General features: G+C 66.7%; 4 protein-coding genes across 9 annotated transcripts; 2 read left to right on the plus strand and 2 right to left on the minus strand.

Moving 5' to 3' along the window:
- Positions 1-518: 518 nt before the first annotated feature.
- SYTL1 (synaptotagmin like 1) lies at positions 519-6,115 on the plus strand. 2 transcript variants are annotated; one of them, XM_072027348.1, is made up of 15 exons: positions 519-721; positions 2,399-2,669; positions 2,963-3,108; positions 3,192-3,297; positions 3,392-3,425; positions 3,597-3,693; positions 3,821-3,918; positions 4,319-4,426; positions 4,517-4,683; positions 4,771-4,873; positions 4,968-5,129; positions 5,206-5,284; positions 5,371-5,470; positions 5,548-5,753; positions 5,837-6,115. In XM_072027348.1, the coding sequence occupies exons 2-15, from the start codon at positions 2,542-2,544 to the stop codon at positions 5,974-5,976; spliced, it is 1,674 nt and encodes a 557-aa protein (XP_071883449.1). In that variant the 5' UTR covers positions 519-721; positions 2,399-2,541; the 3' UTR covers positions 5,977-6,115. The 2 variants fall into 2 exon arrangements, with proteins under 2 accessions (XP_071883449.1, XP_038023194.2); XM_038167266.2 differs by lacking the exon at positions 519-721 and adding an exon at positions 1,393-1,530.
- On the minus strand, positions 6,113-16,592 carry MAP3K6 (mitogen-activated protein kinase kinase kinase 6). 2 transcript variants are annotated; one of them, XM_072027346.1, is made up of 29 exons: positions 16,398-16,592; positions 14,970-16,309; positions 14,348-14,487; positions 13,715-13,738; positions 13,221-13,408; positions 12,865-13,033; positions 12,566-12,672; positions 12,286-12,456; positions 11,873-11,985; positions 11,637-11,796; positions 11,400-11,550; positions 11,200-11,307; positions 11,067-11,116; positions 10,879-10,974; positions 10,523-10,607; positions 10,296-10,429; positions 10,074-10,201; positions 9,846-9,982; positions 9,533-9,638; positions 9,228-9,385; positions 8,957-9,137; positions 8,724-8,874; positions 8,354-8,519; positions 8,081-8,266; positions 7,270-7,375; positions 6,931-7,147; positions 6,605-6,848; positions 6,437-6,513; positions 6,113-6,347 (listed from the first exon to the last, which is right to left on the minus strand). In XM_072027346.1, the coding sequence occupies exons 2-29, from the start codon at positions 15,238-15,240 to the stop codon at positions 6,251-6,253; spliced, it is 3,921 nt and encodes a 1,306-aa protein (XP_071883447.1). In that variant the 5' UTR covers positions 15,241-16,309; positions 16,398-16,592; the 3' UTR covers positions 6,113-6,250. The 2 variants fall into 2 exon arrangements, with proteins under 2 accessions (XP_071883447.1, XP_071883446.1); XM_072027345.1 differs by having other exon boundaries at positions 14,970-15,483; positions 15,526-16,592.
- Positions 16,593-17,933: 1,341 nt separating this feature from the next.
- On the minus strand, positions 17,934-23,207 carry CD164L2 (CD164 molecule like 2). 3 transcript variants are annotated; one of them, XM_038167420.2, is made up of 6 exons: positions 22,935-23,198; positions 21,249-21,353; positions 20,782-20,859; positions 20,599-20,667; positions 19,926-20,091; positions 17,934-18,421 (listed from the first exon to the last, which is right to left on the minus strand). In XM_038167420.2, the coding sequence occupies exons 1-6, from the start codon at positions 23,176-23,178 to the stop codon at positions 18,415-18,417; spliced, it is 669 nt and encodes a 222-aa protein (XP_038023348.2). In that variant the 5' UTR covers positions 23,179-23,198; the 3' UTR covers positions 17,934-18,414. The 3 variants fall into 3 exon arrangements, with proteins under 3 accessions (XP_038023348.2, XP_071883462.1, XP_071883461.1); XM_072027361.1 differs by lacking the exon at positions 17,934-18,421 and adding an exon at positions 18,693-19,454 and having other exon boundaries at positions 20,599-20,664; positions 22,935-23,207; XM_072027360.1 differs by lacking the exon at positions 17,934-18,421 and adding an exon at positions 18,693-19,454 and having other exon boundaries at positions 22,935-23,201.
- Positions 22,149-27,062, plus strand: GPR3 (G protein-coupled receptor 3). 2 transcript variants are annotated; one of them, XM_072027358.1, is made up of 2 exons: positions 22,149-22,349; positions 25,748-27,062. In XM_072027358.1, exon 2 carries the CDS (start codon positions 25,764-25,766, stop codon positions 26,748-26,750), a length of 987 nt encoding a protein of 328 aa, XP_071883459.1. In that variant the 5' UTR covers positions 22,149-22,349; positions 25,748-25,763; the 3' UTR covers positions 26,751-27,062. The 2 variants fall into 2 exon arrangements, with proteins under 2 accessions (XP_071883459.1, XP_027299763.3); XM_027443962.3 differs by lacking the exon at positions 22,149-22,349 and adding an exon at positions 24,853-24,964 and having other exon boundaries at positions 25,748-27,055.
- The last annotated feature ends 462 nt before the right edge of the window (positions 27,063-27,524 follow it).

Genomic DNA, 27,524 nt, shown 5'->3' on the forward strand with positions numbered 1-27,524 from the left:
CCTGCGCAATGAGGGGGGGGACACAGGGACACGGGGAGGGTGCCCAGCCTCGAGGTCTGCCCCCCCAAGGTGGGAGACCCCCCCCGAGCTTTGAAGGTGTGCCAAGGGGGGCTGGAGGCTGGGGGTGCCCATGGGGTGGGGGAGCCCTATGGGATTTGGGGGGGGTCTGCAGCCCCCCCTGGGACCCCAAACTGCCCCACGCTGCGTTTTGGGGTGCTGCAGGGCACTGCGGGGAGGGAGGGTCTCACACCAGTCCCCCCAGTTCCTCCCAGTTCCTCCCAGTTCAGCTCAAGGTGGGGCCAGGTAAGGCTCCCTGCTGTGGGGGGGGGCACATCCTTCCCCATTCTCCCCCCCTGGCTGGGAACATCTCCTCCTGCCCCATCCCATCCCCTCCAACCCACCCCAGCACCGCTGCTTCCCCCCTTTCCTTTCGGGCTCTCCCTTTCTCCCCGGCTTCCTGACGCCTCCCAGTTCAGCCCAGTTCAACCCAGTGCAGCCCAGTCCCGTCCGGCGGGTGCTGCTGGCTCCAGTCCCTGCTTTCGTGCCGCCGAGGCGAGGAGGCGCCTTGCTCTCGCCTGCGGTTGACTCAGCTTTAGGGCCTCCAGCACCCAGCGGGGGCTCGGGGGGCACCCCTGGAGCCGAGGGTCCCCGTGGGGGCTCGGGGTGGGGGGGGCACGAACCACGGCCGGGGGCCCATGGCCCCACAAAATCCCCTGGGCAGGTAAGGGTGGGCGCGGGGGTGACCCCGTTACCGGCCCCACGGCACGGGAAATGGGGGCTGGGGGTAGGATTTGGGGTTTGGCTGCTCTCACGGAGGGGCTGCAGCCTCTGAATTTCGCTCTTTGCTTTGGGGGGGCCCCAGGAGCCCCCATTTTGGGGTGGATTTTTTGCCTGCTCCGTTGGGAGCCCTGCAGGTGTGGGTTGAGCTGGATGGGCCCCGAGGCCACGGTGATGGGCTGCGGGGCCCCGGGTGCAGGTGGGGGGGCTGGGGGGGTGCCAGGAGGGGGCTGCCAGCCCGGGGGGGGGGCTTGGCTGCATTTTGGGAGGGGGCCCTTTGCATTCACCCCATGCATCGCGGCTTGCGAAGGGGAACGGGGGCTGCGCACCCCCATCTTGCGGCTTACTGGGGAGGTTTGACTGGTTTAACTGGTCTCCCCTGTGTCTGTGTGTCTGGGGGGGGGGGGGTTCCCAGCACCCCCTTGCACACCGGTGGGTGTGGGGCTGGCTTTTTTTTTCCTGCTGCCCCCCTCCTGTGCTTCCCCCCCCCCCTCCCTCCCCGGGTGTCTCTGAGGGGCAAGGAAACCGCAAGCGCGCGTGGGCCAGCCCTCGGTGACATTTTGGGTGCTGCTGTGTTCCGGGGGGGGTGGGGGGGGGGACAAGGACACCCCCGCGGGCTGGGCCCATGTAAACAGGATACGGGTTTGGGGGGGGCCCCAGCATCGCCCCGTCCCGGTGCCAGCCCCTCGTCCCCGGCACCGCTCGGTGGCACCAAGGGGGCACCGGGTGGCTTCGGCTCTGCGCAGGCTGCCGGTGGGTTTTGCGCCCCCCCTTGGGACAGGGTGGGGATGGGGGTGCTGGGGGGGGGTCCCGGTGGTGCTGTGGGTCCCCGGTGCCGTCACGGTGCCCGGTGTGAGCTGTGGAAGGTCCCCGGGGTGGTGGTGGTGGCCGGCACCCGGCTCCTCGGCGGCACCGGGGCGCTCAGCACCACCCTGCTGCGTCCTGGCCTGGGCTCCCCAGCGCCTGGCCCTGCTGGGGGTCACCAGGGACCCCCCCCCGGGGTGGCAGGGCCACTTGTGGGGCTGGGACAGGGTGACCAGGGCCACCTGCGGGGCTGGGGACAGGGCTGGAACCCCCGGGGTGCCCGTGGGGTGCGGCCGTGCCGGTGCTCGCGTCCCGATGGGGCCCTGGGGTGGGGATTTTTGGGGTGTGGGGGGGTTGATCCTGCCCCACCGTTGCTGCAATTTCCCGTGCCGGGCAGCGCTTTCCCAACTCCGGGCCAGGAAGGAGGGCGGTGAGGCAACTGTGTGATGAGCTGGGCACGTTCTCAGCCCACCTGGGACGGACCCGAGGGGGTGCTGGCTTCCCGAGCCCCCCCGTATCACCCGTCCCCGTGCCCTGGCACCCGCTGAGTGCCACGGGAACCCCGCTGTGGGGCCCTGCTGGGAGCAGGGAAGGGAAGAAGCCGGCCCCGAGCGAACGCCCTTGGCAAACAGGGGCTGGCCCTGGCATGGGGCCGCAGCAGGAGGAGCAGCAACTCTTCCCTGCAGCTGCTGCCGGGTGCCCCCACCACCCTTTGCTGGTCCCCCCCTGGCTCCCCTGAAGTTATTTAGGGTGGGGGGGCCATGCTCCGTGCCATGAGGGTCCCTGCGTGCCATGCTACCACCCCATCTCCCCGCAGAGGGTCAGGATGCTGCGCGCTGCCCACCCCACCGCCACCCCGCAGCCCTTCACCCGGCCCCGCTGAGCCCCCCCCGGCATGCTGAGCCCTGCCCGCCGCCCCCCCTCAGCCTGACCCCGCACCCTGGGGTGCTCCCGGCACCCATGGCGCTGGAGCTGGGCGCCGAGGCGCTGCTGGACCTGAGCTTCCTGACGGAGGACGAGCGCCGTGCCATCGCCGAGGTGCTGCGCCGGGACTCGCAGCTCCGCCGGCGCGAGGAGGGGCGCATCAGGTGAGCCCCCCCTGTCCCCCAAATCCCTCATAGAGGCACCCATGGGGACCCCACCAAGGGTGAGACATCCTTGGGGACAGCACGGTCCCTTTCCCATGGCAGGGTGAAACCCCCCCAGTGGGTGGTGAGGGCATCGGGGACCAAACCCCGTGGGAGATGGGTGCTGGTGTCCTCGCCGTGGTGGCCCCATGGCTACTTGGGGCAGTGGCACAGGTGGCACGGGGTGGCACGGGGACCCTGCTGGCACCTGGGGGTGACCGAGGGGGATGTTTTTTTTTGGCCAATGCCACCAGCAAGCTGCGCAAGTCGGTGTCGGACCCAGCCCGGCTGCGGACCCTCACCGGGGACTGGTTCTGCGACGTGCGCGCCCAGCGCCACCGGCACCACCTGGGCTCCGACCTCGTCCGCGCCTCCATCCGCCGCAGGAGGCGGCCGCGGGGTAGGCAGGGATGGGGTTTAGGGGGGAGGATAATAGGGGGGGCACAGCCATGGCCCTCTGAGCCCCCCCCTCCTGTCCCCAAGGTGCAGGGGACCCGGAGCGTGGCCCCAGCTTGGGCGAGCTGGAGGCAATCGGCGAGCCGCTGGTGGAGGAGAAGGAGGACGAGGAGGTGGCGGTGACAGAGGAGAGGTGAGAGAGGGTGTGTGTGGGGGGGGCAGCACCCATGGGTGCTCCAGGGCTTGCTGTCATGGCAAGAAAAATTAATTGGTGCTTCTCCTCGCAGCCCCTCTGAGGACGGAGCCAAGGCAGAGCCCCAGGTGGGTGCCCGACCCGATGCCCCGCTGAGGGGCTGGGGACGAGCCCAAAGGATGGGGAACGGGGCACGGGACATGGCCTGAGCCCCCCCTGGCCTGTCCTGGTGACCCAGAGGGGACAGGAGGGTGCCACTGTGCCCCGTCTCACCCTGTCCCCAATGTGCCACCAAACAGCCTGGCCCCACAGCCCCGGCACCGGAGGGGACACCGGGGACACCGACGCCGCAGGTGGAGGTCCCAGAGAGGGAGCAGGAGGGGCAGGGACCCCCAGGTAACGTGGGGGGGGGCAGGGGGATTGGGACACCCCCCACACTGCCAATTGGCCTTGTGGGGCACAGCTTTGGTGCTGCTGGGGTGGGGGGAAAAGGGATCACCCCCCCCACACTGTGTCCTTGCAGGTGACAGAGTGGACGGGAACCCCTTCGGCACGGCCACCGTGGAGGAAGATGAGGAGGAGGAGCCCGATCCTGCCCGCGGCAGCCCTGGGGCTGGGCAGGTGGGCTGGGGGGGCTGTATGGGGTTGGGGGGGGGCTGTATGGGGTTGGGAGGGGGGTGTATGGGGCTGGGAGAGGTGTATGGGGTTGGGGGGGGCTGTATGGGGCTGGGGGGTTTGTATGGGGCTATGGGGGGGGTGTATGGGGCTGGAGGGGGCTGTATGGGGCTGCAGGGTTTATATGGGGCTGGGGGGGAGCTATAGGGTTGGGGGGGTGTTGTATGAGGCTGGGGGGGCTGTATGGGGAGCACAAACCAGCACTTCACTGGGTTCCCCCAGCAGCCGAGCTGTGCCCAAGTGCCAGGCTCTGGGTGCCCTGGGTGCCTGCACTGGGTCTGAGCTGTTTGGGGGGGGGGTCACCACCCCCCCAATGGCTCAGAACCCTTTTGTTTTACCTCCCCAGGGGCCGGGGACCCCCCCACCGGGCCGTGCGTCCCCGCAGAACGGCCACGTGCCCCCCAGCAGCCTGCTGACCGCCAGCTCCTCTGTGTCCAGCCTCAGCTCCTCCACGGTACGGGGTTGGGGGGTGCTGGGGAAGGGCTTGGGGGGGGCTCAGTGCTTTGTGCCCCCGGGACCTGACCCCATGCCCCCCACCCCGCAGCTGAGCGGCAGCCTGATGAGCCTGTACAGTGACGGGGAGCTGGGCAGGGTGCCCGTGCGGGGCTGCGTCCAGTTCTCGCTGCGCTACGAGCCGGCCACGCAGGAGCTGCAGGTCCACGTGGTGCGCTGCCGAGAGCTGGCCGAGGCCAAGAAGCAGCGGTCGGACCCGTGAGTGAGGGGGCTACTTGGGAGGGGGCTTCGGATCCCTTTATGCCCCCCCCCCACCCTTTTCACAGCTCGTTTTTCGGGCTGCAGGTACATCAAAACCTACCTGCTCCCCGACAAGTCCAACCGCAGCAAGCGCAAGACCACGGTGCGGAAGCGGAGCTTGGACCCCATCTTCAACGAGACCCTCAAGGTTTTTCGGATCTTTCCAGGGGTTGGGGTTCTGTGGGGGGGTCCTGCAGACCTCGCACCCTCACCCTGCTGTGCTCCCCTCCCATCCTCACCAGTACAAGCTGGAGAAGAGGGACCTGCAGGGCCGGACGCTGAACCTGTCGGTGTGGCACCACGACAGCCTGGGCAGGAATCTCTTCCTGGGCGAGGTGGAGATCGCGCTGGGCGCCTGGGACTGGGCCAACACGCGCCCCGAGTGGTTCACCCTGCAGCCCCGGGTGAGCCCCACATTGCCCCGAACCCCAAATCCCCTCCCCTACAGCCCCCCATAACCCTGCTCCCTCCCCACCCCAGACGCCCTTCGCCCCGGACGGTCTCTCCAGCCGAGGCAACCTCAACCTGGCGCTGAAATTCATCCCCGCCGGCTCCGAAGGTGAGTGGTGACACCAAGGGGAACGGGACAGGACGTGGGGATGGGGACATGGGAATGGGGCGACCCTGACCCTATCTGACCCCTAGGAGCGGGGCTGCCCCCCACGGGTGAGCTGCACATCTGGGTGAAGGACGCGCAGGGCTTGGTCCCGCTGCAGGGCAGCACCGTGGACGCCTTCGTGCAGTGGTAAGAGAAAAAGGGGGGCGTAAATAACCCCCCCCTTGGGGATACGGGGCCAGGCTTGCTCACCCCGCTCCCCCCAGCTACGTGCTGCCCGACGACAGCAAGGCGAGCCGGCAGAAGACGCGGGTGGTGAAGCGCAGCCTCAGCCCCCTCTTCAACCACACCATGGTGTACGACGGCTTCCAGCCCAAGGACCTGGCCGAGGCGTGCGCCGAGTTCACCCTCTGGCACCACGAGGCTTTCTCCAAGAGGCAGCTGGGCGGCGTGCGCCTCAGCCTGGGCACCGGTGAGGCTGTGGGGAGGGGGTCTGGGCACCCCAGGGTGGGGGTGGTTAAGGGAGGGGGGGTGACGGTGGCTGTGTCTCCGCAGGGAGCAGCTACGGGCTGCCCATGGGCTGGATGGACTCGACGCCGGAGGAGCGCGCGGTGTGGGGCCGCCTGCTGCAGCAGCCCGGCTGCTGGGTGGAAGCGCTGCTGCCCCTGAGGACCAACCTCGTCCCCCGTGCATAGCTCCCACCCCCCGGGGACAGTTTCGGCGGGGGGGGGACAGGACTGAGCTCCCCAACGAACCCCGCGTAGGGGCTGGGGTCTGCGCCCCCCCCCCCCCCACCCTGCACTTTTGGCTGCAATGAAGCGGCAGCGGATGGCACGGCTGCTGGGTGTTTATTGCTCCGAGCGCTGCAGCCTGCCTCCTCCATCCTGGATGTCCCCAAATTGTCCTTCCTGCCGCTCCCCGTGGTGGCACAGGACACGGCGAGGTGGTGGCGGTGTCCCCAGAGCCACCTCACGTCCCTGGGGCCGGGGATGGCTCCGCTCCCCCCTTGCCAAGCGCGCGGCGCTGCTCCACGACGGCTGCCCACAGGCGGTACGCCGGCCCCCGCCTGCCCAAAGAGGGGGACACGGGGCTGGCAGGGGGGACACCGGGAACGAGCCGTGTCCCCCCCTGCAGTGCCACCACCCCTGGGGGTACCTGATGCCCGTGTAGAAGAGGTCGTCGCGGGTGGCGCTGCCCAGCAGGTCCCGCAGGGTGAAGCCGTGGGCCAGGAGCTGTGGGAATTGGTGGCCAAATGGCATCGCCCCGGTGGCCCTGCCCCACACCGCCCACGGGGCACAGCCCCACGGGGCCCCACAGCCTCACCGTGGCCGTGGTGGCGGGGTCCGTGCCGTGCTGCTGCAGCCACTCGAGGAGGAGGGGGTCGGCCTGGCCACAGGGGACGGGCTCCGGGGTTGGGGACAAGGGACCCTGCCCCGCGGTGGCCTTGCCGTGCTCACCACGGTGCTGGGGGAGGCTGGGGACCGTGGCGTCCCCAACCCCGGAGCGAAGTGCTCGTTGCACCAGCTGCTGCCATTCCTGCTCCTTCTCGGCCAGCTCCCGGAGCAACCTGGGGGCAGAGCAGGGACACAGACCGGCTCCTGGGGACACGGGGTGGCACCGGGGGGGCACAGCGACGTGCCAAGCCCTACCTGTCCGTCTCCGTGCGCAGGCGGCAGAGCTGTGCCACCAGTGCTGAGCCCCCCTCCCCGGGGCTGGGGCCGGTGCTGAGCCCCGAATTGGTGCTGTTGGTGCTGTCCCACGGGGTCTGGCTGCTGGGGACGGAGAGCGTGGGCGGCGTGGGGTCGTCCTTGTCACCTGTGTCCTTGTCACCAGCCTCCTGCAGCCCGCTGGCCGTCATTCCTAGGTCTGGGGGGCAGAGGGTGGGCACAGAGAGGGGGGCAATGACACCCCCCCAAGGGGCTGCCACCCACTGGGCCATAGTGGTGACACCCTGACCCGAGTCCTGGCCACCCCCGGGTGCCACCCACCTCTCACGAGCACGGTGAGAGCCGCCTGCACTGCCTGGCTGATGGCATCGTCCAGCGCAAACATCCAGTGGGGTTTGACGTGGTGCCGGCGCAGCGCCTGCCTCACCTGCAAGGGGCAGAGCCGGGACAGAGCCGTCCCGACACCAAAGGGTCACTGGCACCAAAGGGTCACCGGCACCAAAGGGTCACCAAAACCAAAGGGTCACTGGCACCAAAGGGTCACCGTGCCAGAGCAGCACCAGCACCAAAGCATCACTGGCACCAAAGCATCACCAACCCCAAACCATCACCGACCCCAAATCATCACTGACCCCAAACCATCGCTGCCACCAAACCATCGCTGACCCCAAATCATTGCCAACCCCAAATCATCGCCAACCGCAAACCATCACTGACCCCAAATCATTGTCGACCCCAAACCATGGCTGACCCCAAATCATCACTGACCTCAAACCATCACCAAAGCCAAATCATTGCCGCCCCCAAACCATCACCGCCACCAAACCATCGCCAACCCCAACCCATCACTGACCCCAAACCATCGCCAACCCCAAACCATTGCCGACCCGAAACCATCACCAAAACCAAAACATTGCCGACCCCAAACCATTGCTGACCCCAAACCATCACCAGCACCAAACCATTGCTACCACCAAACCATCACTACCCCCAAACCATCATTGACCCCAAATCATCACCAAAGTCAAACCATCGCCACCCCCAAACCATCACCGCCCCCAAATCATCACTGCCCCCACACCACCGCCATGCCGGAGCGGTGCCGGCCCCACGCCGTACCCGATGCACTCACCACTGCCTGGAAGCCGAGGAGGGGACCCCGCAGGTGGGGCAGGCTGAGCCCGTCCTCCCGCAGCCTCTCCTGCAGCGCCAGGAGCTCGCGGCGCAGCCGGTGCCGCGCGGGGCGCTGGATGTAGCTGCGCAGGCAGCCCAGCAGCAGGGCGAGGTGCTCTGAGCCCAGCCGTGTCCCCGATGCACCCTGGATGGATAAAAAAAGGCTGTGTGGGGGCTGCTCTTTCCATGCCAGTCCCCGGCAGCCGCTCGGTGCCCCCCGTCGTGCCCCCACCTGGCTCTCCTGCAAGGCGGCTGCGATGCTGGGTGCCTCGTCGGTGAGGATTCGGAGCAGCGTGGCGCGGCGCTTGCTGTCCTGCCGCAGCACGAAGCGGTCGCCGCTCTCCTCCGGCGAGGATGAGCGCAGGCTGCGGTCGGAGCCGGCCGAGCCCTGGGGAGAGCTGGCAAGGGGCGGCGTGAAATCAACCCCCCCACCTCCCAAATCGATGTTCCCAGCGCGGGGGACAAACCCTGAAGGTGACCAGGAGCCACCCCGCTCTTCCAACTGGGTTAACTGGGGGAGAACCCAAGGGGAGGCAGAAATCCAGCCCCCTCACGGGGTCTCTCCACCCTCCCGGTGCCTGGGATGCCCTAACCCCGAGTACCTGCAGCTGGGGGCTGCCTCACTGGGGCAGTGTGGGAGCAGGGGGCTGCCCCCAGTGACCCCCCCTGCGCCCCCCTGCCTGGCCGAGGAACGTCCCCTGGTGCCATCGGTGCCCTCCGCGTCCCCATCCCGGCGCTCCAGGCGGGGGGAATCTGCCAAAAAGAGGATGGAAACGGGGCAGGTTGATGGACACCACTGGCCAGGAGCCCCCCAGGACCCCCCCCAAAAGCTCACCCCCTGCTGCAGGCACCGCCTGGCCCCGGGCACGCCTGGCACTGGCCAGGAACGGGTCCTGCAGCAACGCGGCCGCCGTGGCCCGCTTGGCCGGGTCGGCCTCGAAGCAGCGAAGGATGAAAGTCTTGGCCTTGTCCGACATGGACTCGGGCACCTCCGGGTGCATCTTGAACATGCCCACCTGGAGGAGAGGTCCAGAGGGACCGGCCGCCCTGGCTGGGGGCGTTTTGGAGGTGGGGACCCCCCCGCGCCGTGCCCAAGCCGTGGGTACCTTGAACATCGCCGCCTGGGGGCTGCCCAGCTCGTAGAAGGGGGGCTTGCCCGTGGCCATCTCGATGATGGTGCAGCCCAGGGACCAGATATCCGCCGGCTTCCCGTAACCCCACGGACCCTGATCGATGATTTCGGGGGCCATGTACTGCAGGGTGCCTGGGGGGAAGGTGGGGAGGGAGGAAAGGAGCCCAGATCCCCCCACCCAAACCCCTCTGGGGCAATTTCCCCATTTCTGGGTGTGAGACCCCGACAGCTCCTCATCCTCCACACCCCAACGGGGGGGTCCCGGCCCCCAGCCCCTACCCGTGAAGGTCTCAGCGCTGGGGCTGATGCCCGCCAGCCTCTTGGAGGTGCCAAAGTCGGAGATCTTCAGCACCCCGCTGTAGGTGTTGATGAGGACGTTGTCTCCCTGGTGTGGGAAGAGCCCCCCAAAATACATAAAACCACCCCAAAATACATAAAACCACCCCAAAATAAATAAAACCACCCCAAAATAAATAAAAACCACAAAAAAAACTCAAACAGCCAAGGCCACCGGGCGTCCCCCTGGGGGTTTGGGCACAGAGGGACCCCTGGGGATGGGGGTGAGGCAGGGGTGAAGCCCCCAGCCCCTCACCTTGATGTCTCGGTGCACGATGTGGTTGTCGTGGAGGTAGCTGAGCCCATCCAGGATCTGGCGGGTGTAGAAGACGATGGTGGGCTCGTTGTCCTTCAGGGGACCCCACTTGGAGCACAGCAGGGACGAGAGGCTCCCTGGGGAGGGCACGGCACCCATGCTGAGGCCACGGGGCCCTCCCCGACACCCAGAAATCCCCGTGGATGCCCCCCCAGGGGCGATGCCCACCTCCGGGCACCTCCTCCATGAAGATCTTGATGAAGCCGTCCTGGCTGACAGAGCCCAGGTAGCGCACGATGTTCCTGTGCCGCAGGCGCTTGTGCAAAGCAATCTCCTCGTGCAAGGGCTGCGAGAACCTGCCCGGGGGTTGGGGAACGGGGACACAGCGGGGTGACGGGGGTCCCAAAGGTGTCCTCCCCCCCAGCCCCAGCAGGGTGCTGGGGCACCCACCGGCTGTCCCGCTCGGGGATCTCCTTGATGGCGATGCGCACTTGGGTGCTGAGGCAGCGCCCGGCGTAGACCACCCCGTAGGTGCCCCTGCCCAGGACCACCCGCTCGCCCGTCTCCGAGTACTCGTAGCTGTACTGCGGGGAGAGAGGAGGGGGCGAGGTGACGGCCGTGTCACCCCCCCTCCACCCCGTGCCACCCCCCTGTGTCCCCCCCCAACCCCGTCTCACCTCCAGGATGGGCTGCGTGGGGCTGGGCAGATCCTCGCCGCCCGCCGCCTGCTCGGCGAGGAAGGATTGGACCCGCTCGCAGAACCTGCCCGCGGAGAGGGGACGGTCCTGAGCCCCCCCCAAAGATGCTGGGGACATGGACACCGACCCCCCCCTGTGCCCCCTTAACACTCTCCCCAATGGCGCAAGGGTTTTGCCACCCTGGCTCGTCCCCTTTCCCCCCCAGCACACCCGTTCCACCACAAATTAAGGTCAATTTGGGGGGAAATCGTGTCCTCCCACGCATCTCCTGGGGGGTGTTTGGGATCCCCCAAACCCCCCCAGCACCACGAGGTCCCCGCACCCCCCCAGCTCACCACTGGCAGTGCTGCTGGGAGGGGAAATAGAGCTGGAAATCCTCCTCGGCGTGCACCACGTAGAGGAAGCAGCCCCGCTCGTCGCACTTGCAGATGCTGGAGGGCAAAAGACCCCCCCAAAAAAAGGCTCCATCAGCAGCGGGGTCAGGATGCAGCCCCCAAATTTGGGGGACCGGGGACGTGCTCACCTCACCCCCCGGATGTCTGTGGCCGCGAAACTCCAGCTGGACACCGCTTTCTGCAGGGAGGAGAAGGAGAGGAAGGAGAGAGGGGGCTGTCAGGACCCCCCCTGAACCCCCCAACCCCAAATCCCAGCCCTACCTCCTCCGAGGGGTGCACGAGGGCGAGCGTCACGGCGTGCTCCTCCGTGGCGCTGCGCACCGCCAGCCGGGCCGGCCACAGCACCTTGCCGAGCTCCAGGACGAGGACCTGAAGCACGGGGCAGGCGTCACCCCGTGTCCCCCCGACCCGTCCCTTGGGGACAGCCACCCCCCGGGGGGGTCCCCGGAGGCGCATCTCACCGGGCAGCGCGGCGAGGGGACGAAGGGCTGGCACGCGGCGAGGAGGAAGGCCAGCCAGAAATCAGCCAGCTCCTGGCGCGCCGACGGCACCGGGGGGCTCTTCTGGAAGTGTTTGTAGAGCAGGAAGGTCTCCATGACTGACACCAGGTACCTGCGGGGCACGGGGATGTCCCAATCCTCCCCCAAAACGGAGAGCGAGCCCACCCCAGGAGGGTGAGGGCTCGGCGTGCCGCTCACCAGCTGGGCGCGTTGAGCTTGTAGAGCTTCTCGGAGGCCTGGATGACTTTGCCCAGGTCGTTGGCCAAGATGCCAGCCCCCAGGCAGAAGCCCACGTCCCAGTAGTGCCGCAGCTCCTCCAGGCTGCCCTTGCGGCCCTGCAGGCAGCTCAGCTTCACGCCTGGGTGCGGAGAGCCACCCGTCAGGGACCCCCGATGGCACAGCCCCGTCCCCAGCCCCCCCAGGAGGGGACGCACCGATCTGCTGCAGCCGCACGGAGCTGTCGAACTGGTGCCCAGCGGCCACGAGGAGGACGGCGGCGTTGATGCCCGCGTGGAGGCTGGGCTCCACCTCGAAGGCTTTGCTGTACCTGGGCACAGGGAAGGGCTCAGCCCCTGGGGACAGCACAGCCACTGCGCCCCCTCCCCACCCACCCCATCCAGTCCCGGTGACATGGGACCGGTCCCATATGGGGCTGGCCAAGAAAATTCGCAAGGGGGGGAAAAATAAAACCCTGCTGGGGTTGGCATCATGGTTAAATCCCCCCTTAAATTGTGGCTGGGGGGATTTAAAGGGTGGGGGCTGCGCTGCCAGAGCCCCCTGCAGACCCCAAAGGGCACGCCGATGGCCCCGTCCCCAGCCCTGTCCCCAGCCCTGTCCCCAGCCTCACCAGTACAAGGCTCGGTCCCTCGCCCTGGTGTCGGTGAAGCCGGAGCTGATGAAGGTGTCCTTGTAGATGCGGCCACACAAGCAGAGGAGGTCGGGGGCAGCCCCGTCCCCGCGCTCCACCGCGGGCAGCAGCACTGACAGAGCCTGCGCGCGGTCCCCGGCGCGGTTGCGCCTGCGGACACGAGGATGGCGCTGGGTGATCGGCCCCACCAACGTGGTCCCCAAGGTCCCCTGCCCCGTGGGGACACCGGGACGCGTGCCACCCCCCTGCTGGCACGCACCGGCTGAGGGCGAAGGCGTAGTGGAAGCGCACGTTGGGCTGCTCGGCCACGTCGCAGGTCGGCAGGGCCCGCAGGGTCTCCACCAGCGAGATGATGGAGTCGTAATCCTGGGGGGGGGACGGCGTTGGGGCAGAGCTGGGGGGTTCCAGGGGGGCACCAAGGGTGGTGCTCGCCCCAAACAGCCAACTTTTGGGGGTTTGCCAGCTCCAACAAGCAAGGGGAGGCTGCAGAGCGTGCTCCCAGGGGTGTCAATGCCATCCCGGGACCCCCGCCTAAAATCCCCAGCCCTAAATCCCCACCTGCACGTCGCGGTAGGAGAGGAGGAGGTTGACGATGATGTCCAGGCTGAGCAGCTCCACGCTGTCCAGGCGCTGCTGGATGCGGGCCAGCTCCCGGCTCAGCTGCTCGCCCCGGAACATCTCCCGCGCCCGGCGGATGTCGCGCCGGATCGTCTCCCGAAAATAGCCGCTGCGGGGTTTTTTTTTTTGGGGTGGGAGGACACAGACATAGGGCTGAGCATGACCCCGACACACACAACCAGCCAGGAGGGTTTGCCCCCAAGGGTGAGTCGGGGTGGTGGCAATTCCCCTCCGAGCGCTGCCAGCCCACGGGGGCATCGGGGCTGGGACATCCCCGGGGGGGGGCACGGCCGTACCAGGAGTTGGTGGGGACCCCCTCCAGCAGCCTGACGAGCCGCGCCGCCAGCGGGGTGAAGAAGGGCTCGGTGCCAAAACTGGGCTGGAAAAGCTCGGCCAGGCACTTCATGGCCCCGGCGTCGCAGCAGACAACCTTGTTCTGGGTGGTCACGGTGTAGGGGATGAAGGTGTAGGTGCCACAGAGGTCCTGGGAGGGGGAGAAGGGGTGAGGGGCCGTGCCGGTCCCAAATCAGCCCCCTCTCCCCAAATTTGCCACCCAGCCTCATCCACGCAGCCCGTGTTATCACAGCCATCATTACGCTCCAGAGTGAACGCTCCCCAAATCCAGCTGCGCTCCCCCACGCTGCCGTTCCCTGTGCGTAACTCGGATTTAGGGGCACACCTCGCTCCCCCTGCGCAGTGCCCACCCGCTGAGGCCACCAGGGAGGGGCTTGAAACCCCCCCCAGACACTGCGGCAGCAGCAAGGCCAGGGGAAAACCGTAAAAACCGTACCGAGTTCTTCTGGCAGATGTCCTCCTGGGGGGAGAGAGAGGGAGGGGGGAGAGGGAGGGCTTAATGAGCTCCGGCGCAGAAGAAATCAGCTGATTTCAGGCTCAGAGCCCAGCGTCACCTGGCAAGCAGCCAGCCGTGGCGAGGGACACGAGGGACACCGGGTGCCCCCGACCCCCTGCAGACCCCCCCCCAGGGCAGGGGGCTTCTCCTCCCGCCCCACTGTGCGGAAAGGGGGCTCCGAACGGGGTGTGCTCCCCGGGGTCAGGGTGACATTTGGGGACAATTTGGATGTGCTCCCGCCTGCATTTTTTCCGAGCGATGAGGAACCTCCCCGCCGTCCCCGCTCACTTCCAAGGAACTGTTTTTTTTTTTCCCAGGGCAGGCGCCTGTCCTGGTGTTCCCAGCAGGATCGGGATGGGATCCTACTCTGGGACACCCTGGGGGTCCCCGATCACCCCTTCCTCATCCCTTTTGGGCACAGGGAAACCTCTGCCAGAGCTGGGGGTGACCCTGGGGACTCAGCCGGGTTCGGGAAGGGGCTGGATGGAGCTTCGCCTCCTGGGGGCTCGGGTGCCCAAGCCCCTGGCCCGTTTTCAGCCCGGACCCGCGGCCACCGGGGCTGTCCCCGCTCACCTGTAGGGCCTGGAGGCTGGGCAGGGCGCTGTGGCAGCACAGCAGCACGTTGTGGGGCATGTTGAAGCTCTCCCGCACGCCCAGGTGGTAGAAGAGCGAGGGCTGGCAGACGGCGTCGCTCAGCTCCACCACGGCCACGTCTGCAGGACGGAGGGGACAGAGGGGACAGTGGGGTGATGGGGACCCCGAACCTGTGGATCCCTCAGCGGGGACCCAGCCGCCTCTCCAGGGTGACAGCAGCGCTGGGGAAACTGAGGCACGGGCAGCCAGCAGAGCCACCAGCCCTGGAGAGCCCCCGGTGCTCGTGTGGAGCCTGGGGAGCACGGGGGGAGCCCCTCATGGGGGGGGCACCTCAGGGCTGAGCCCTGGGCAAACCCCAAAACGCCCTTTCAGATGCCCCACGTGCTGCGAGAGGGAGACATCTGGGCAAATTCCCAGCCAGCCGGGGAAACGCAGGGGAGGAAAGCAGAAAAACCAACTCTGCCGGGAGCCGCGGGGATGCAAAAAAAATGAATAAATAAAATCGCTCAGCCCCAAAACCTCCCGAGGCGGGCGGGATGCTCCCGGAGATGCAGGACAAGAGGGATGGGGATAAAAAAACCGAGCGGGGCGGCATCCTCACCGGCGTTGTAGAAGCGCTCCAGCGTGCCGGTGTCTCCCAGCGCCAGGGTGTCGAAGGGCAGGGGGTGCAGGCGGGCGCGCAGCTCGCGGCAGGCGTCGCGCAGGGAGCGCAGCGCGGGGCAGGCGGGGGGCTCGCGGCCCACCACGCACACCACCCGCAGCGCCCGCCGCCGCCCCCCGCACACCGGGCGGCCCGCTGTGCCCGCCACCGCCAGAGGGTCCTGCCAGCAGCTCCCAGCAGCGGGGGCCGGGGGGGGACCCGGGGCTTCCATGGGTGGGACACGGGGGGTAGGGCTTTGGGGGGGGCTGGTGGGCACTGGGGTAGGGTGTGGCGTGCACTGGGGTGGTCTTTTCTTACTGGGGTGGTGGGTGCGTTGCACTGGGCTGGCCAGGTCTTTACTGGGATGGTGTGCGCCCTGTGCCGGGCTGTCCTGATCTTTACTGGGATAGTGTGAACCCGGCACTGGGCTGTTCTGATCCTTACTGGGATAGGGTGTGCACTGCACTGGGCTGGCCTGATCCTTACTGGGATAATGTGTGCACTGCACTGGGCTGGCCTGATCCTTACTGGGATAGTGTGTGCGCTGCACTGAGCTGGCCTTTCCTTACTGGGATAGTGTGAACCCTGCACTGGGCTGTCCCTTCCTTACTGGGATAGTGTGCGCCCTGCACTGGGTTTTCCGGCACCCTACTGGGCTGCCCTGCACCCTACTGGGCCGCCCTGCACACTGCACCAGGACACCGTGCGCCCAGTTTCCCTGTTCCCTACTGGGACAGCGTGTGCTGTGCACTGGGACAGCCGGTACCCTGCACTGAGCTGCCCCAGTCCTTACTGGGACAGCCGGCACCCTGCACCAGCATGTCCTACACCCTGCACCGAGCTTCCCTGGTCCCTACTGGGACAGCCTGCACCCTACTGGGACAGCCTGCACCCTGCACCGAGCTGCCCCGCTCCCCTCCGCACCGTCCCGCACCCCCCCACCCCGCACCCTACTGGGAAATCCCGTGCCTTGCACTGGGAACACGCGCACCCGGCGCTGGGGAAACCGGCACCGAGCAAAGGGGAGACCCTACAGGGGCGTAACTAACCGGGGTGCCCCTATGGGGGTGACCCTAACCGGGGGGTCCCTTACCGGGGGGTCCCTTACTGGGGTGACCCTAACCAGGGTGACCCTAACCGGGGGTGACCCTATGGGGGAGCCCCTACCGGGGTGTAACTAACTGGGGGTGCCCCTACCGGGGGGGGTCCCTTACCGGGGGTGCCCCTACGGGGGTGACCCTACTGGGGTGCCCCTACCTGGGTGACCCTAAACGGGGTGACCCTAATGGGGGTGCCCCTACCTGGGTGACCCTAACCGGGGTAACCCTACCGGGGTGACCCTAACCGGGGGTGCCCCTACGGGGGTGACCCTACTGGGGTGCCCCTAACCGGGGTGACCCTAACCGGGGTGACCCTACCGGGGGTGCCCCTACGGGGGTGACCCTAACCGGGGTAACCCTACCGGGGGTGTCCCTAACCGGGGTGTCCCGTACGGGGCCGTCCCTTACCCCCCCGGCCCTTCCTTCCCGTCCGGCTCCTCTCCGCGCTGTCCCGCACCGGCTCCGCTCCGCCCCGCGCCCCGGGCCCCGTCCCGAACCGCCCCGCCCCGGGCACCGGGAGCCGCCCCCGCCCCCGCCCGGCCCGGCCCTGACTCAACGGGAACCGCGCCCGGCCCCGGGGCGTGGGGTGGGAGGGGAGGGGATGGGGATGGGGATGGGGATGGGGATGGGGATGGGGATGGGGATGGGGATGGGGATGGGGATGGGGATGGGGTGCATGGACCCCCCGGAGCACCCGGAGCTGCCCCCCCCGCTGCTGCCCCCCCTCCTCCGATGGGCACCGGTTGCAAAACGAGCACGGGGGAAAAGGGGAAGCAGCAGGGCCCCGGGGGGGGGGGGAGGGGCCGGTTCCTTCCCCCCCATGCTGCTGGTGCAATGAGTGCTGGGGTGGGGCTGCAGGGAAGCTGTGTGGTTCCTGGGGTGGGAAGGGGCTGGGGAGTCCCCCCATGTCCCCATTGGGTCCTTATTGCGTCCCTGACACTGTCACGTCCCCGTTGTGTCCTAATTGTGTCCCCATTCCATGCCCATCATGCCCCCATTGTGTCCCCATCATATATCCCCCACATCTTGTCCCCATCGTTTCTCCCATCGTGTCCCCATCACATCCCCATTGCACCCCATCACCCCCCCCATTGCATTCCCATCACATCTCCCATCACGTCCCCATGTCCCCCCTGCATCCCCATCACCCCCCCCACACCATGTCTCCCATCGTGACCCCCCAAGCTGTGTCCCCATCACACCCCCATCACGTCCCCACCGGACATCCCCGGGTACAGGAGGTCCCCAGCTCACGACGGGGACCCGGAGCAGGGGCACGGGCACAGGGGACCAGCGGCCCTGCGGTGCCACCGGCCGGGCCACCGACCCCTTGTGCTGGCAGCCAAACCACGGCACGGCCAAAGGGCTGCCCGGCCAGCCAAACCGCCGTGCAGACAGACAGACGGACAGACAGACGGACGGGCGTTGCGCAGCCATCGCTGTCCCAGCCGTGGGCAAAAGGGAGGATCGGGGACGTGGGGTGCCCGGGGACACGGGGCACAGCGCATTTGGGGACAGGCAGAGAGCCCAGGAGGCTGCAGCCACCCGGCCTCTGCGGGCTGGAAACGCGGCTCCTTGTCCCCAAATTTGGGGCACGGGGTTTTGGGGGGGGTGGCTGGATGCGGTCACACAGCTGCCCCCTCCCCACCGCTGCGCTCTGCTGGGGTTGGGGATGGGCGCAGCGCTTCCCCAAATCCCCCCCCGAACCCTGCAGCCTCCCCAGGGCCAGGGGGGGTGTCTGTCCCCCCCACCCTGAGAGGGCACCGCAGGGTGGGATGCTGATTGGGGGTGCACGGGGGGGTAACCACGACACAGACACCAAAAATAGGAGGAAAATCCTTTATTGGGTCTCGGCCCCCACTGCGCCAGCCCAGGCTCTGCCCGGTGCGGGGTGGGGGGCTTGGGGTGGCACTCACCCCCCCCCCAGTGACTGTGGCCAAGTGTCCTCCCACTGCCCGGCTTCCTGATAAGCCCGGGAGGGGGGCCAAAAGCTGGGCTGCAGCTGGAGGGGCCCCCCCACCCCAGCACCCCATGGGGGGGGACACAACCGCAGCCACCAACACCCCCAAAACGTCCCCAGCCACACCGGGGACACGGGGCAGGCTTGGGTGGCACATCCCAGCCCCAGCCCCCCTACATGCAGGGCATGGAGGGGGGGTCCTGAAGCCCCCCCCCCCCGGGGCAGAGAGGCCAGCTTTGCATAGTTGTGGTGCAGGGGGGGGGCCAGGCAGGAGGGTCCCGGGGACGTGGCAGCGCCGGCCTCTTCTCTGCCTCCCCGGGGGGACGAGGAGAGCACGGCCCCGGCCTCAGATCCTAGGGCAGGGGACAGAGAAGGGCACGTAGAAAAAAAGGGCCTGGGGGGGGACACACACACGGCCCCCCCCAAAGCAGGGGGTGCCCCAGAACCCACCCCACGGCACCCACCCGGGATGGGGTGGTCCCGCACCCAGGTGGATGGGAGCTGCTGCAGGGAAGGGATGGGGGGCACGGGGTTTTTGAAGTCATGCCCCCCCCCCCCCAAAAAGGCTCCGTGACCCCCCCCCAGGACCCCCCCAGGACACGACACAGGGGCTGGACACACAGACACCACCTCGCAGAGTTTAATGGGGGCAGCCGGAGCTACAAGTCTCACCCCACAGCACACAGCACGCACCCCCCCCTCCCCAAAACAGCACACAGAGGGCAAGGGGGGGGGCACAGGGACCCCCCCCACAACGTGTTCCTCCCCCCATCCCCGGCAGCAACACAGAGGCACAGCAAAAGCACACAGCAAGGGCCTGGCCCTGCTCCTCCAGGGGGCACGGAGAGGGGCTGGGGGCACCGGGGGGGGGGACATTGGGGACACGGTGCACGGGGCTGGGACCCCGCAGGCTGTGAAGGCACTGGGGTGATGGAGCCAGGAGGAAAAGGGGACCCCAAAACCAGCCCTGAGGGGTGGGCAGGGGACAGTGGGGGCACCCATGGGACAAGGGGGGTGCACCCATTGGATAGGGGGGGCACCCATGGGACTGGGGGGGGCGCACACTACTGGGTGCTCTCTAAGCAGGACCACAGCTCCCCTCCCAAAAAGGGGCTCACGGGGACCGGGGGCTGCACCCAACCTCCATGGGGACGGAGGTGACCGGGGCTGGGGTCACCCCCCTGCCCCCCCCCCGCCGGGGCAGCACCCCCAGGAGCACAGCACACCAGCGGAGAAGCCCCCCTCATGCAGGCCAGGAAAGACGAAAGGAGCCCTTTGCCCCCCCCCCCCCCCCTCCCAAAAAAGGAGGGGTGAGGGATGGGTGAAGCCGTGGGGGCGCGGGGGGGCAGCCCCCACCCAGCACCCAGCACCTACTGGTTGTCCTCTCTGGCAGCGTGCAAGGAAAGAGAGATGGGGCACGGCCCCCCCACGTTAGAAGCCCCCCCGAGGGGCTCAGCACCACGGTGGGTGGGCAGGAGAAAGGGGTGAGGGGGGGGGGAAAGAGCATGGCCCCCCCCTGGCTCAGCCTCGTGGGGTGGATTCGGGGTGCCCCATGTTCCCTATGGGGTCGGAGGTGGGATGGGGCCAGGCAGCAGCGCACAGACAGGAGGCAGGACACCGACAAGGAGACGGGTTTAATCCTCCGTGCCACCCCCCCCAACCCCAAAAATGCCCCCCCCAAATAAAGAGGGGACGCACAAACAGCCACGGGAGACAACACTCAGCGGCGAGACGGGACACGGCGAGACGGGACCCCGATTTATGGCTTCTAGGGGGGGGCTCAGCCCAGGCACGTGGCGGTGTGACCCCCCCCCGGGGAGCACAGGGCTATGAGGGGGGGGGGCTCGGGAGCCTTACAGCGTTTGGTAGGTGCTGTCCTTCGACTTGATGAACTTGATGATGAAGAAGACGACGGCCTGGACGCTGAGCACCAGCACGATGCCGCCGATGAAGCTGGCGGTGTCAAATCCGGGGGGGTGAAATTCGGGGCTGCCGGTCAGCGGGGCGCTGGTGGTGCTGGTCCCTGGGGGCAGGGGGAACAAGTGGGGGGGGGGGCGTTTGGGTACCCCTGCGTCCCCCCGAGCCATCCCCAACAAGGATAGAGGGAGGATTTTGGGGGTCCGAGGGAGGAAAGGCAGGGATGTGCCCCCCCCTCAGCCCCCTCCCGTGCCGCAGCAGCCCGCTGGCATCAATAATTCAGAGGGCAGCGGCTCCGGTTACGGCCGCAGCGAGCCCCGTGCCCTCCAGATCCCGTTTCCTGGAAGAGGCTCCTCTGCTCCCAGCCCCTTCACCTGCTGCTGTCCTCCCCGTGCCCCCCCCCGGCAAGGAAAAAAGGGGAAAAAAAAGGGGGGCCGGGGACCGAGCTGTGACCATGGGGACAGGGCTGGCACCCCGTGGGCACAGCCACGGTGTAACCTCCATCAGTGCAACCCCAAAAGGGGGGCAGCGCTCACCCCTCCCCAGGGGATGCAGAGGGAAGAGGCCGGTCCCATCCCATAATTGCCCCCCCCAGCCCCCCAACCCCACTCACGTGGCGAATGCGTCACCGGCTCCTTGCTAGGGGGCTGTGGGGGCTCTTTGGTGGGGGATTTCAGCGCTGCTGGAGGCGACAGAGAAAAAGGGGGAAGACGAGGTGCCGAGGGACGTCGCCTCCCGGGATTTCACCCCCCCCCCCCAGCCCGAAGGCTGGGCTCTTTTGGGGGTTTGGGGTTACCTGGGCACAGGGCGGTGGTGTTGTAGAGCACGCACGTCCCCTGTGTTGCTGCCCCTCTCTGCACGCAGCTCCAGGTCTCTGTGGGATAAAGGGAGCAGGAGATTCCCAACGGGACCCCGGGACCACCCGCTGCGCCCCCACCCGCTGCGCCCTGCGGCACCCGCACCCCGGACACGTGGAGGGTTCCCAGAGCTGCCCCAAACCCATCGTGGCTGGGAGCTGGGGGCACCAAAACCCCACAGGCTTAAAGCTGGAGGATGGAACCGTGCTGGGCCAGGTGAGGTGGACCTGGACTGGGGAAAGCAGCCGGGGCCACGCACCCAAGGGTGCTGAGCTGGATTTGACAGGTCCATAGGAGAGCGCAGCCGCCTGCTGTTGGTCTGGAGGCGCGGGGTAAGGGCTGGCTGCGGGCACCTGGGGTTGTGGGATGCCTGGGGCTCTCCCCACCAAGGCTGAGCCCCCCTCACCTGGCTCTTGGGGTGCCCCGCAGCCCACCCAGACGCAGGCGGAGCCGTTGGGCGAGGCGGTGCCGGCGGTGCATGTCTGGCAGGATCGCAGCTCGCTGCACTCTCCTGCAAAAAAAACAGGGGGAAGAGCAGGGTGAGGGCCAGCACCCATCCTGCAGGGACCTGCCTGTCCCCGTCCCACTGCTCCAAGGATCAACAGCCCCATCCCGGTGGGCTGCAGCCCCCCGGAGAGGGGGACACCCTCCACCCCACAACCACGTCGTGCCCACAACCGTGTTGTGCCTGCAACCACGGCACAGCACAAGCCCTTCCCGTCCCGGGACATTTTTGGGGAGGTTTAAAAGCCACGAGGCAGCAGTACCAGCCTGGTTGCTCCCCACCTCGCACGCTCAGCACCTCCATGCCCTGATTGCCCACCCCCCACCCCCCCCACTGCCCCCCACTCAGGCTCTGTGAGTCACTTGGGCGTTCGCGGTGCCGCTCCGCCACCAGCTCTTCCCCCACACGCGCTCATCATTAATTTAACGTGATGACTGTCAGCGAGGGAGGCTGCAGCGGGCTCCGGGGAGCCACGGCCAGGCCCTCCCTGTACCCAGCTCTTGCATCCCACGCCCCGCCACCGCGCTTGCACCATCCTGGGAAGGGGCCGGGAGCTGTTTTTCCCAGGGGAGAACCCGTTTGCAGACTTTTTTGGGGGAAAAAAGGGTGCTGGTGGCCTCTTGGGTCAGCCTCGTGCTGGGCTTTGCTGCCCCATCCCCATGGGCAGTGGTTTGTAGGGGGGGCACCCGGCCACACCAACTCCATTTGGGGTCTGCTTTTAGGGTCCTACAGGCTTTTAGGGTCCTGCAGGCTGCCCAGGCCAGGCCTGGCTGCTCAAACTCATCTTGACCAAACTGAGAGGCCTCTTTCTTCCCTCTCTGTGCCCCCCACAGCAAAAAGCAAAGGGGGCACCGGGTGGCACGAGGCTGGAAGTTGGATGCTGCGGACCCATTGCCATGGCTACGGCGTGGTGGGCACGGCGCCGGCCCCCTCCCCGCGGGGCTCGGAGACCCGCGGGGAACCAATGGGAAAGTAGGACTTTGTTCGCAGCGTTTCAGGCAGGTTTGTAATTTCAGTTATTTTTATCGCAGCAGGCACAGGAACAGACGTTTGAGCCCAACAATGTCGGCTCCCGCTCCTGCCGGCAGGTGTGGGGAGGGAAATTGGGGAGGGGGGCAGCGGGGCTGGCTGAGGTCACCCTGTCCCGGTGTCCCGTGAGGCTCCCGTTCCTATAAGGAGTGGGAGGACGGGAGAAGGGGAGCAGCAGAAATTCTGGGGTTCCCATAACTTGAGCCCGGGGTTCCCATCCTTCCCCTTTGGGGTTCCCATAACCCATGTTTGGGGCTGTGGGCACCTGGGCCAGGAGGACGAGGGCTTCGTGCTCCAACCCCAACTTCTTTTGGAGAGGGGCCTGGACGCTGCACCCCGCACACGGACACCCCCACACCCCTCACACCCTGCGGGTCCCGGCCCCAAAGCGGTGCCAGCGGGATCCCAGGGGTGCCACGGGCCGGGCTGCGGGGCAGGGGATCCAGGAAGGGTCCTGGCTCGTAGGGGGAACCCTCATTAAACATCACCCCGGAGTTGGCCTTGCCCCTAAACCACCTCTCCCCCCCCAGCACCCCTCCCCGCGGGGCCGGTCCCTACCTGCGCGGGTGGCAGCGGGGCCCTGCGCGCACAGCAGCGCGCAAAGGAACGCGCAAAGGAGCGCGCAGCGCAGCGCCCCGGCGCACGGCGGGGCCATGGCACGGCCCGGCACGGCTCGGCACGGCCAGGCACGACTCAGCCCGGCTCGGCACGGCTCGGCACGGCTCGGCACGGCCCGGCCCGGCAGGAGGTGCCAGCTGCGGAGCTCCCGGGAGAGCGGTGCGGAGCCGTGCCACGGGCACATGCGCGCCCGCGGGAGGCGGTGGCCCCGGCGGCGGGGGCGGGCAGGGGGCGGCCTCGCCTCGCCCCGCCCCGCCCCGGGGGGCCCGGCCCTTGCAGGGGGGGGCCCAGCCCCCAGGCTGCCCCCGCCTGCCCGTGGGAAAGCCACGGCTGTGCGCCCCCCCCCGCAGGGCTGCAGGTTGTGCTGCTCCCACTGCTCGCACTGCTCCCACTGCTCCCACTGCTTGCACTGCTCACACTGTGCACACGCACACACACACACCATGCACTGCACACGCACTGCACACACTGCAGACACTGCTCACACACTGCTCACACACTGCACCCTGCGCACCCTGCTTGCACAGCTGTCTGTGTGCACACTGCATGGTGAGCAAACGCTGCACACCCCAGACGCTGCACTCACTGCATGCTGTGTGCACGCTGCACACTGCACGCACTGCACACACTGTGAGCACACACTGCACACGCACTGCAAGCACTGCACACACACTGCACACCACACGTGCACTGCATACACTGCACACACACTGCATGCACTGTGGGCACACACTGCGCACACGCACTGCAAGCACTGCACACACACACTGCACACACACACACTGCACACACACACTGCACACACACACTGCACACACACACACTGCACACACACACACTGCACACACTGCACACCCCACACCACCGCACACTGCATATGCCCTATGTACACTGCACATGCCAGATGTTGGTGGTGGTGGGACCCCTCTGGGGTCGCGGCACCGGGGGGGCCCAACATCCCCCCCCCGGGGTTCAGCACCCGCCGGGCCGAGCCCCCCCATCTCCCCCTGACCGTCGGGGTCTCCCCCCCCCCATGCCCCCCCTCGGGGCGCTGCGCTCCTATGGGATGCTTGCAGCCGATCCCGGTGCACTGAGTCCCCCCCCCCCCGCCCGCACCGTGCCCCTGTAAGGTCTCGCCGCCCCGTGGGGGCAACCCCACTCATGGGGTGTCCTGGAAGGGTCCCGGGGGTGCATCTCCTCCTCCTCTTCCTCATCTTCCTCCTCCTCCTCCTCCCTGCCAGCCACCCTTCCCGCAACCCCGCGCCGGGCCAGCCCTTCCCGGCTCTCCCGGCGATGAATTAATTATTCAGGGCTAATTATTCCCGCGTGGGAAAGCCAGACGGAGCGCCCCAGCCCCGGAGCGGGGAGGGCCAAGCACCCCCAGCCACGCAGGGTGGGGGAGGACACCTCCTTACACCCCCGCGGCCACCCCCACATCCTTTCCCCGAGCGGAGCCTCCCACAGCCTCCCCCACGCCCCCCTCCCCCGGGGAAGCCCCCACACCTCTGCAATGGTGGGGAGGGGATTTTTTTTGGGGGGGGGGGGGGCATTTGCAGGGCTCTGCATCACGGCCCTACAAGGGCTTCGCAAGGACGTGGCGGGGGGAACCCGAGCTGTAGGGGGGGGCTTTTGGTGTAGGTTTGAGGGGGGGGGGTGAATAAAGGAGAGGCGGGCGTGGGCCGGGCTGGGGGTGTGCGTGTGTAGGGGGGGGGCTGTTTTTATGAATGGGCAGCTCCAGCCCCGCTGCGATTACTATGCGGCGCGCGCGCGCCCGCGCTGCTTTGCGGGGCGCTGATTGGCTCCGGCGCGCTATTGACGTCACAGCGGGGGGAGCGGGGCTGCTTTGGGGGGGGGGGGGGGGACGGCGGTGAGTCACCCCCCCACCCCCCCGGAGGGGTTCGGTCGCTATAACTCGGCGGCGCCCATGGCAGCGGGCCCCCAGCCCGGGCTGCGGCCGAGCATCCCGGCAGGTGAGCGCTTTTGGGGAGGGAGGGGGGGGCACCCGGATTTTTATTTTTTTTTGGGGGGGGGGGGGCACTGAGAATTTTGGGGGAGGCACCGGGATTTTTCTGGGGAGGTACCGTGGATTTTTTATTTTTTTTTGGGGGGGGGGGTACAAGGGATTTGGGGGGTACCAAGGAAGGGGGGTGAGCCCCCTGTGTGTGCCCCCCCCCCGCCCCGGGGCTGTGCTGCCCTCCCAGAGCATCCCTGCCAGCGCCCCCCCAGCTGGGGACCCCCCCGCTGGGATGCTGTAGGGGGTGGGCTGGACCCCATGGTGGTGGGGCCGCCCCTTTCACCTGCTGCTGCCCATCCCCATAACATCCCCCCCCTCCTTTTTTTTTTAAGGGTGGGGGGGACATGAGCAGGGGGGGCAGGACAGCGAGGCCGGACCCACTCTGAGCATTCACCCACCCAAATCATGCGATGCACAACCCCCCCGGGCAGCTCATGCAGGCAGGAGCGAGCGGGCTGAGCCATTCGCTTTTATTTATTTAATTTTCCTCCTTCCTTCATCAATGCAAAAATTAATTATTTTTCCCCAAAAAAAAAGAAGAAAAAGCAGAGCCAAAGCAAAGCTCCTCCGGACAAACGGTGACCCAAGTGCCCTGCTCCATCCCGCTCTGCCCGGATCATGGGGACAACTTTTTTGGGGGGAAACCCCTGTGGGGGGGGGGACACGGGTGCGCAGGGCTGGGTGGCACGGGGGCGCACGGGGCGCTGATGGGGGTCCCCTGGTTTTTGGGCTCCGGCAGGTCGGCCTCGGGCAGCATGATGGAGGACGGGCCTCCAAACTCCAGCGCGGGCCAGCGGGGCTGGTTCGAGGCCAGGAACGGGAGCGGCGGCTCCTTGGATTTGGAATCCGTGGTGCAGCCGCTGGCCTTGAACCCCTGGGACGTGGTGCTCTGCGTCTCCGGCACCGTCATCTCCTGCGAGAACGCCGTGGTGGTGGTGGTGATTTTCTACACGCCGGCTTTCCGCGCTCCCATGTTCCTCCTCATCGGCAGCTTGGCCACCGCCGACCTCCTGGCGGGTTTGGGGCTCATCCTGCATTTCGCCTTCGTCTACTTGGTGCCGTGGGAGGCGCTCAGCCTGCTGACGGTGGGGCTGCTGGTCACCTCCTTCACGGCCAGCGTCTGCAGCCTGCTGGCCATCACCATCGACCGCTACCTGTCCCTCTACAACGCCCTGACCTACTACTCGGAGAGGACGGTCACCAGGACCTACATCATGCTGGTGCTCACCTGGGGAGCCTCCGTGTGCTACGGGCTGCTGCCGGTCATGGGCTGGAACTGCCTGAAGGAGCCCTCGGCGTGCAGCGTGGTCAAGCCCTTGACCAAGAACCACCTCCTCATCCTCTCCGTCTCCTTCTTCATGGTGTTCGGGGTGATGCTCCAGCTCTACGTGCAGATCTGTAGGATCGTGTGCCGGCACGCCCAGCAGATCGCCGTGCAGAGACATTTCCTGGGCAGCTCCCACGACGTCGCCACGCGCAAAGGCATCGCCACCCTGGCCGTCATCCTGGGCACCTTCGCGTCCTGCTGGCTGCCCTTCGCCGTCTACTGCCTGCTGGGGGACTCCAGCTCCCCGGCCCTCTACACCTACGTCACGCTGCTCCCCGCCACCTACAACTCCATGCTCAACCCCCTCATCTACGCCTTCAGGAACCAGGAGATCCAGAAGGTGCTGTGGGCCGTGTGCTGCGGGTGCGTGTCCCCCACCATGCCCTTCCGCTCCAGGTCGCCCAGCGACGTCTGACAGCCCGGTTGTCGTGGGGGTCTTTCATTTATTTTTATTTTTATTTTTATTTTTATTTTTATTTTTATTTTTATTTTTATTTTTATTTTTATTTTTATTTTTATTTTTATTTTTATTCTTATTTTTATTTTTATTCTTATTCTTATTCTTTTTTTTCCTTTTCCTTTTCCTTTTCCTTATTTTCTTATTCTTATTCTTATTCTTATTCTTATTCTTATTCTTATTCTTATTCTTATTCTTATTCTTATTCTTATTCTTATTCTTATTATTTTCTTATTCTTATTCTTATTTCTATTTCTATTTCTATTTCGATTTTTATTATTTTTCCCCCCTTTTTCGTCTCGCTCCTCCCCACCGGGGACGCGCTGCTGCAGCTCGTCCCGGCTCTCCCCTTCTGTGCACAACCCCCCCCCCCTCAATTTTTCCACTTTTTGAATTTACAGAAGAAAAAAAAACAAACAAAAAGCCTATTTTTTACCCATAATATAATCTATATTTCTGTGTGCGTGCGAGAGAGACGGGGGCCGATCCGATCCTCATATTTTCTTTAGAACTATTTACGACGCGTTATTTTTTTAAGGAGGGGGCGACACCAGAACCGTCCCCCCCTCCCCCCCTTTTGCCTTTTTACAGCGTTATTTACCTCAAATAGTTAAAATATATTTTTTACATTAATTGGGGGGGGGGGGTGGGTGGGAGGGGGTGGAATGTAGGTGGGGAAAATCGCTTGCCAGAGAAGGAGGGACCTGGAGCCCCCCCCTTCTCCCAGCTGTC

This window comes from Anas platyrhynchos, chromosome 24, assembly GCF_047663525.1.
Source record: "Anas platyrhynchos isolate ZD024472 breed Pekin duck chromosome 24, IASCAAS_PekinDuck_T2T, whole genome shotgun sequence".
Lineage (NCBI taxonomy): Eukaryota > Metazoa > Chordata > Aves > Anseriformes > Anatidae > Anas > Anas platyrhynchos.

What these genes read in the sequence shown, in the direction of transcription:
- GPR3 (XM_072027358.1), top strand. Translation starts at nt 25,764, where the DNA reads ATGATGGAGGACGGGCCTCCAAACTCCAGCGCGGGCCAGCGGGGCTGG.
- SYTL1 (XM_072027348.1), top strand. Translation starts at nt 2,542, where the DNA reads ATGGCGCTGGAGCTGGGCGCCGAGGCGCTGCTGGACCTGAGCTTCCTG. An exon ending in GCAGCCCTGGGGCTGGGCAG is followed by an intron (nt 3,919 to 4,318) that starts GTGGGCTGGGGG and finishes TTACCTCCCCAG; the next exon opens with GGGCCGGGGACCCCCCCACC. An exon ending in GCGCCTCAGCCTGGGCACCG is followed by an intron (nt 5,754 to 5,836) that starts GTGAGGCTGTGG and finishes GTGTCTCCGCAG; the next exon opens with GGAGCAGCTACGGGCTGCCC.
- CD164L2 (XM_072027360.1), bottom strand. Translation starts at nt 23,178, where the DNA reads ATGTGCCCGTGGCACGGCTCCGCACCGCTCTCCCGGGAGCTCCGCAGC. An exon ending in CCCCGCTGCCACCCGCGCAG is followed by an intron (nt 21,354 to 22,934) that starts GTAGGGACCGGC and finishes TTTTTTTTGCAG; the next exon opens with GAGAGTGCAGCGAGCTGCGA. An exon ending in GCCGGTGACGCATTCGCCAC is followed by an intron (nt 20,092 to 20,598) that starts GTGAGTGGGGTT and finishes CCCTGCCCCCAG; the next exon opens with GGACCAGCACCACCAGCGCC.
- MAP3K6 (XM_072027346.1), bottom strand. Translation starts at nt 15,240, where the DNA reads ATGGAAGCCCCGGGTCCCCCCCCGGCCCCCGCTGCTGGGAGCTGCTGG. An exon ending in TCTCCTACCGCGACGTGCAG is followed by an intron (nt 12,673 to 12,864) that starts GTGGGGATTTAG and finishes TCCCCCCCCCAG; the next exon opens with GATTACGACTCCATCATCTC. An exon ending in TCGTGCACCGAGACATCAAG is followed by an intron (nt 9,639 to 9,845) that starts GTGAGGGGCTGG and finishes TTCCCACACCAG; the next exon opens with GGAGACAACGTCCTCATCAA.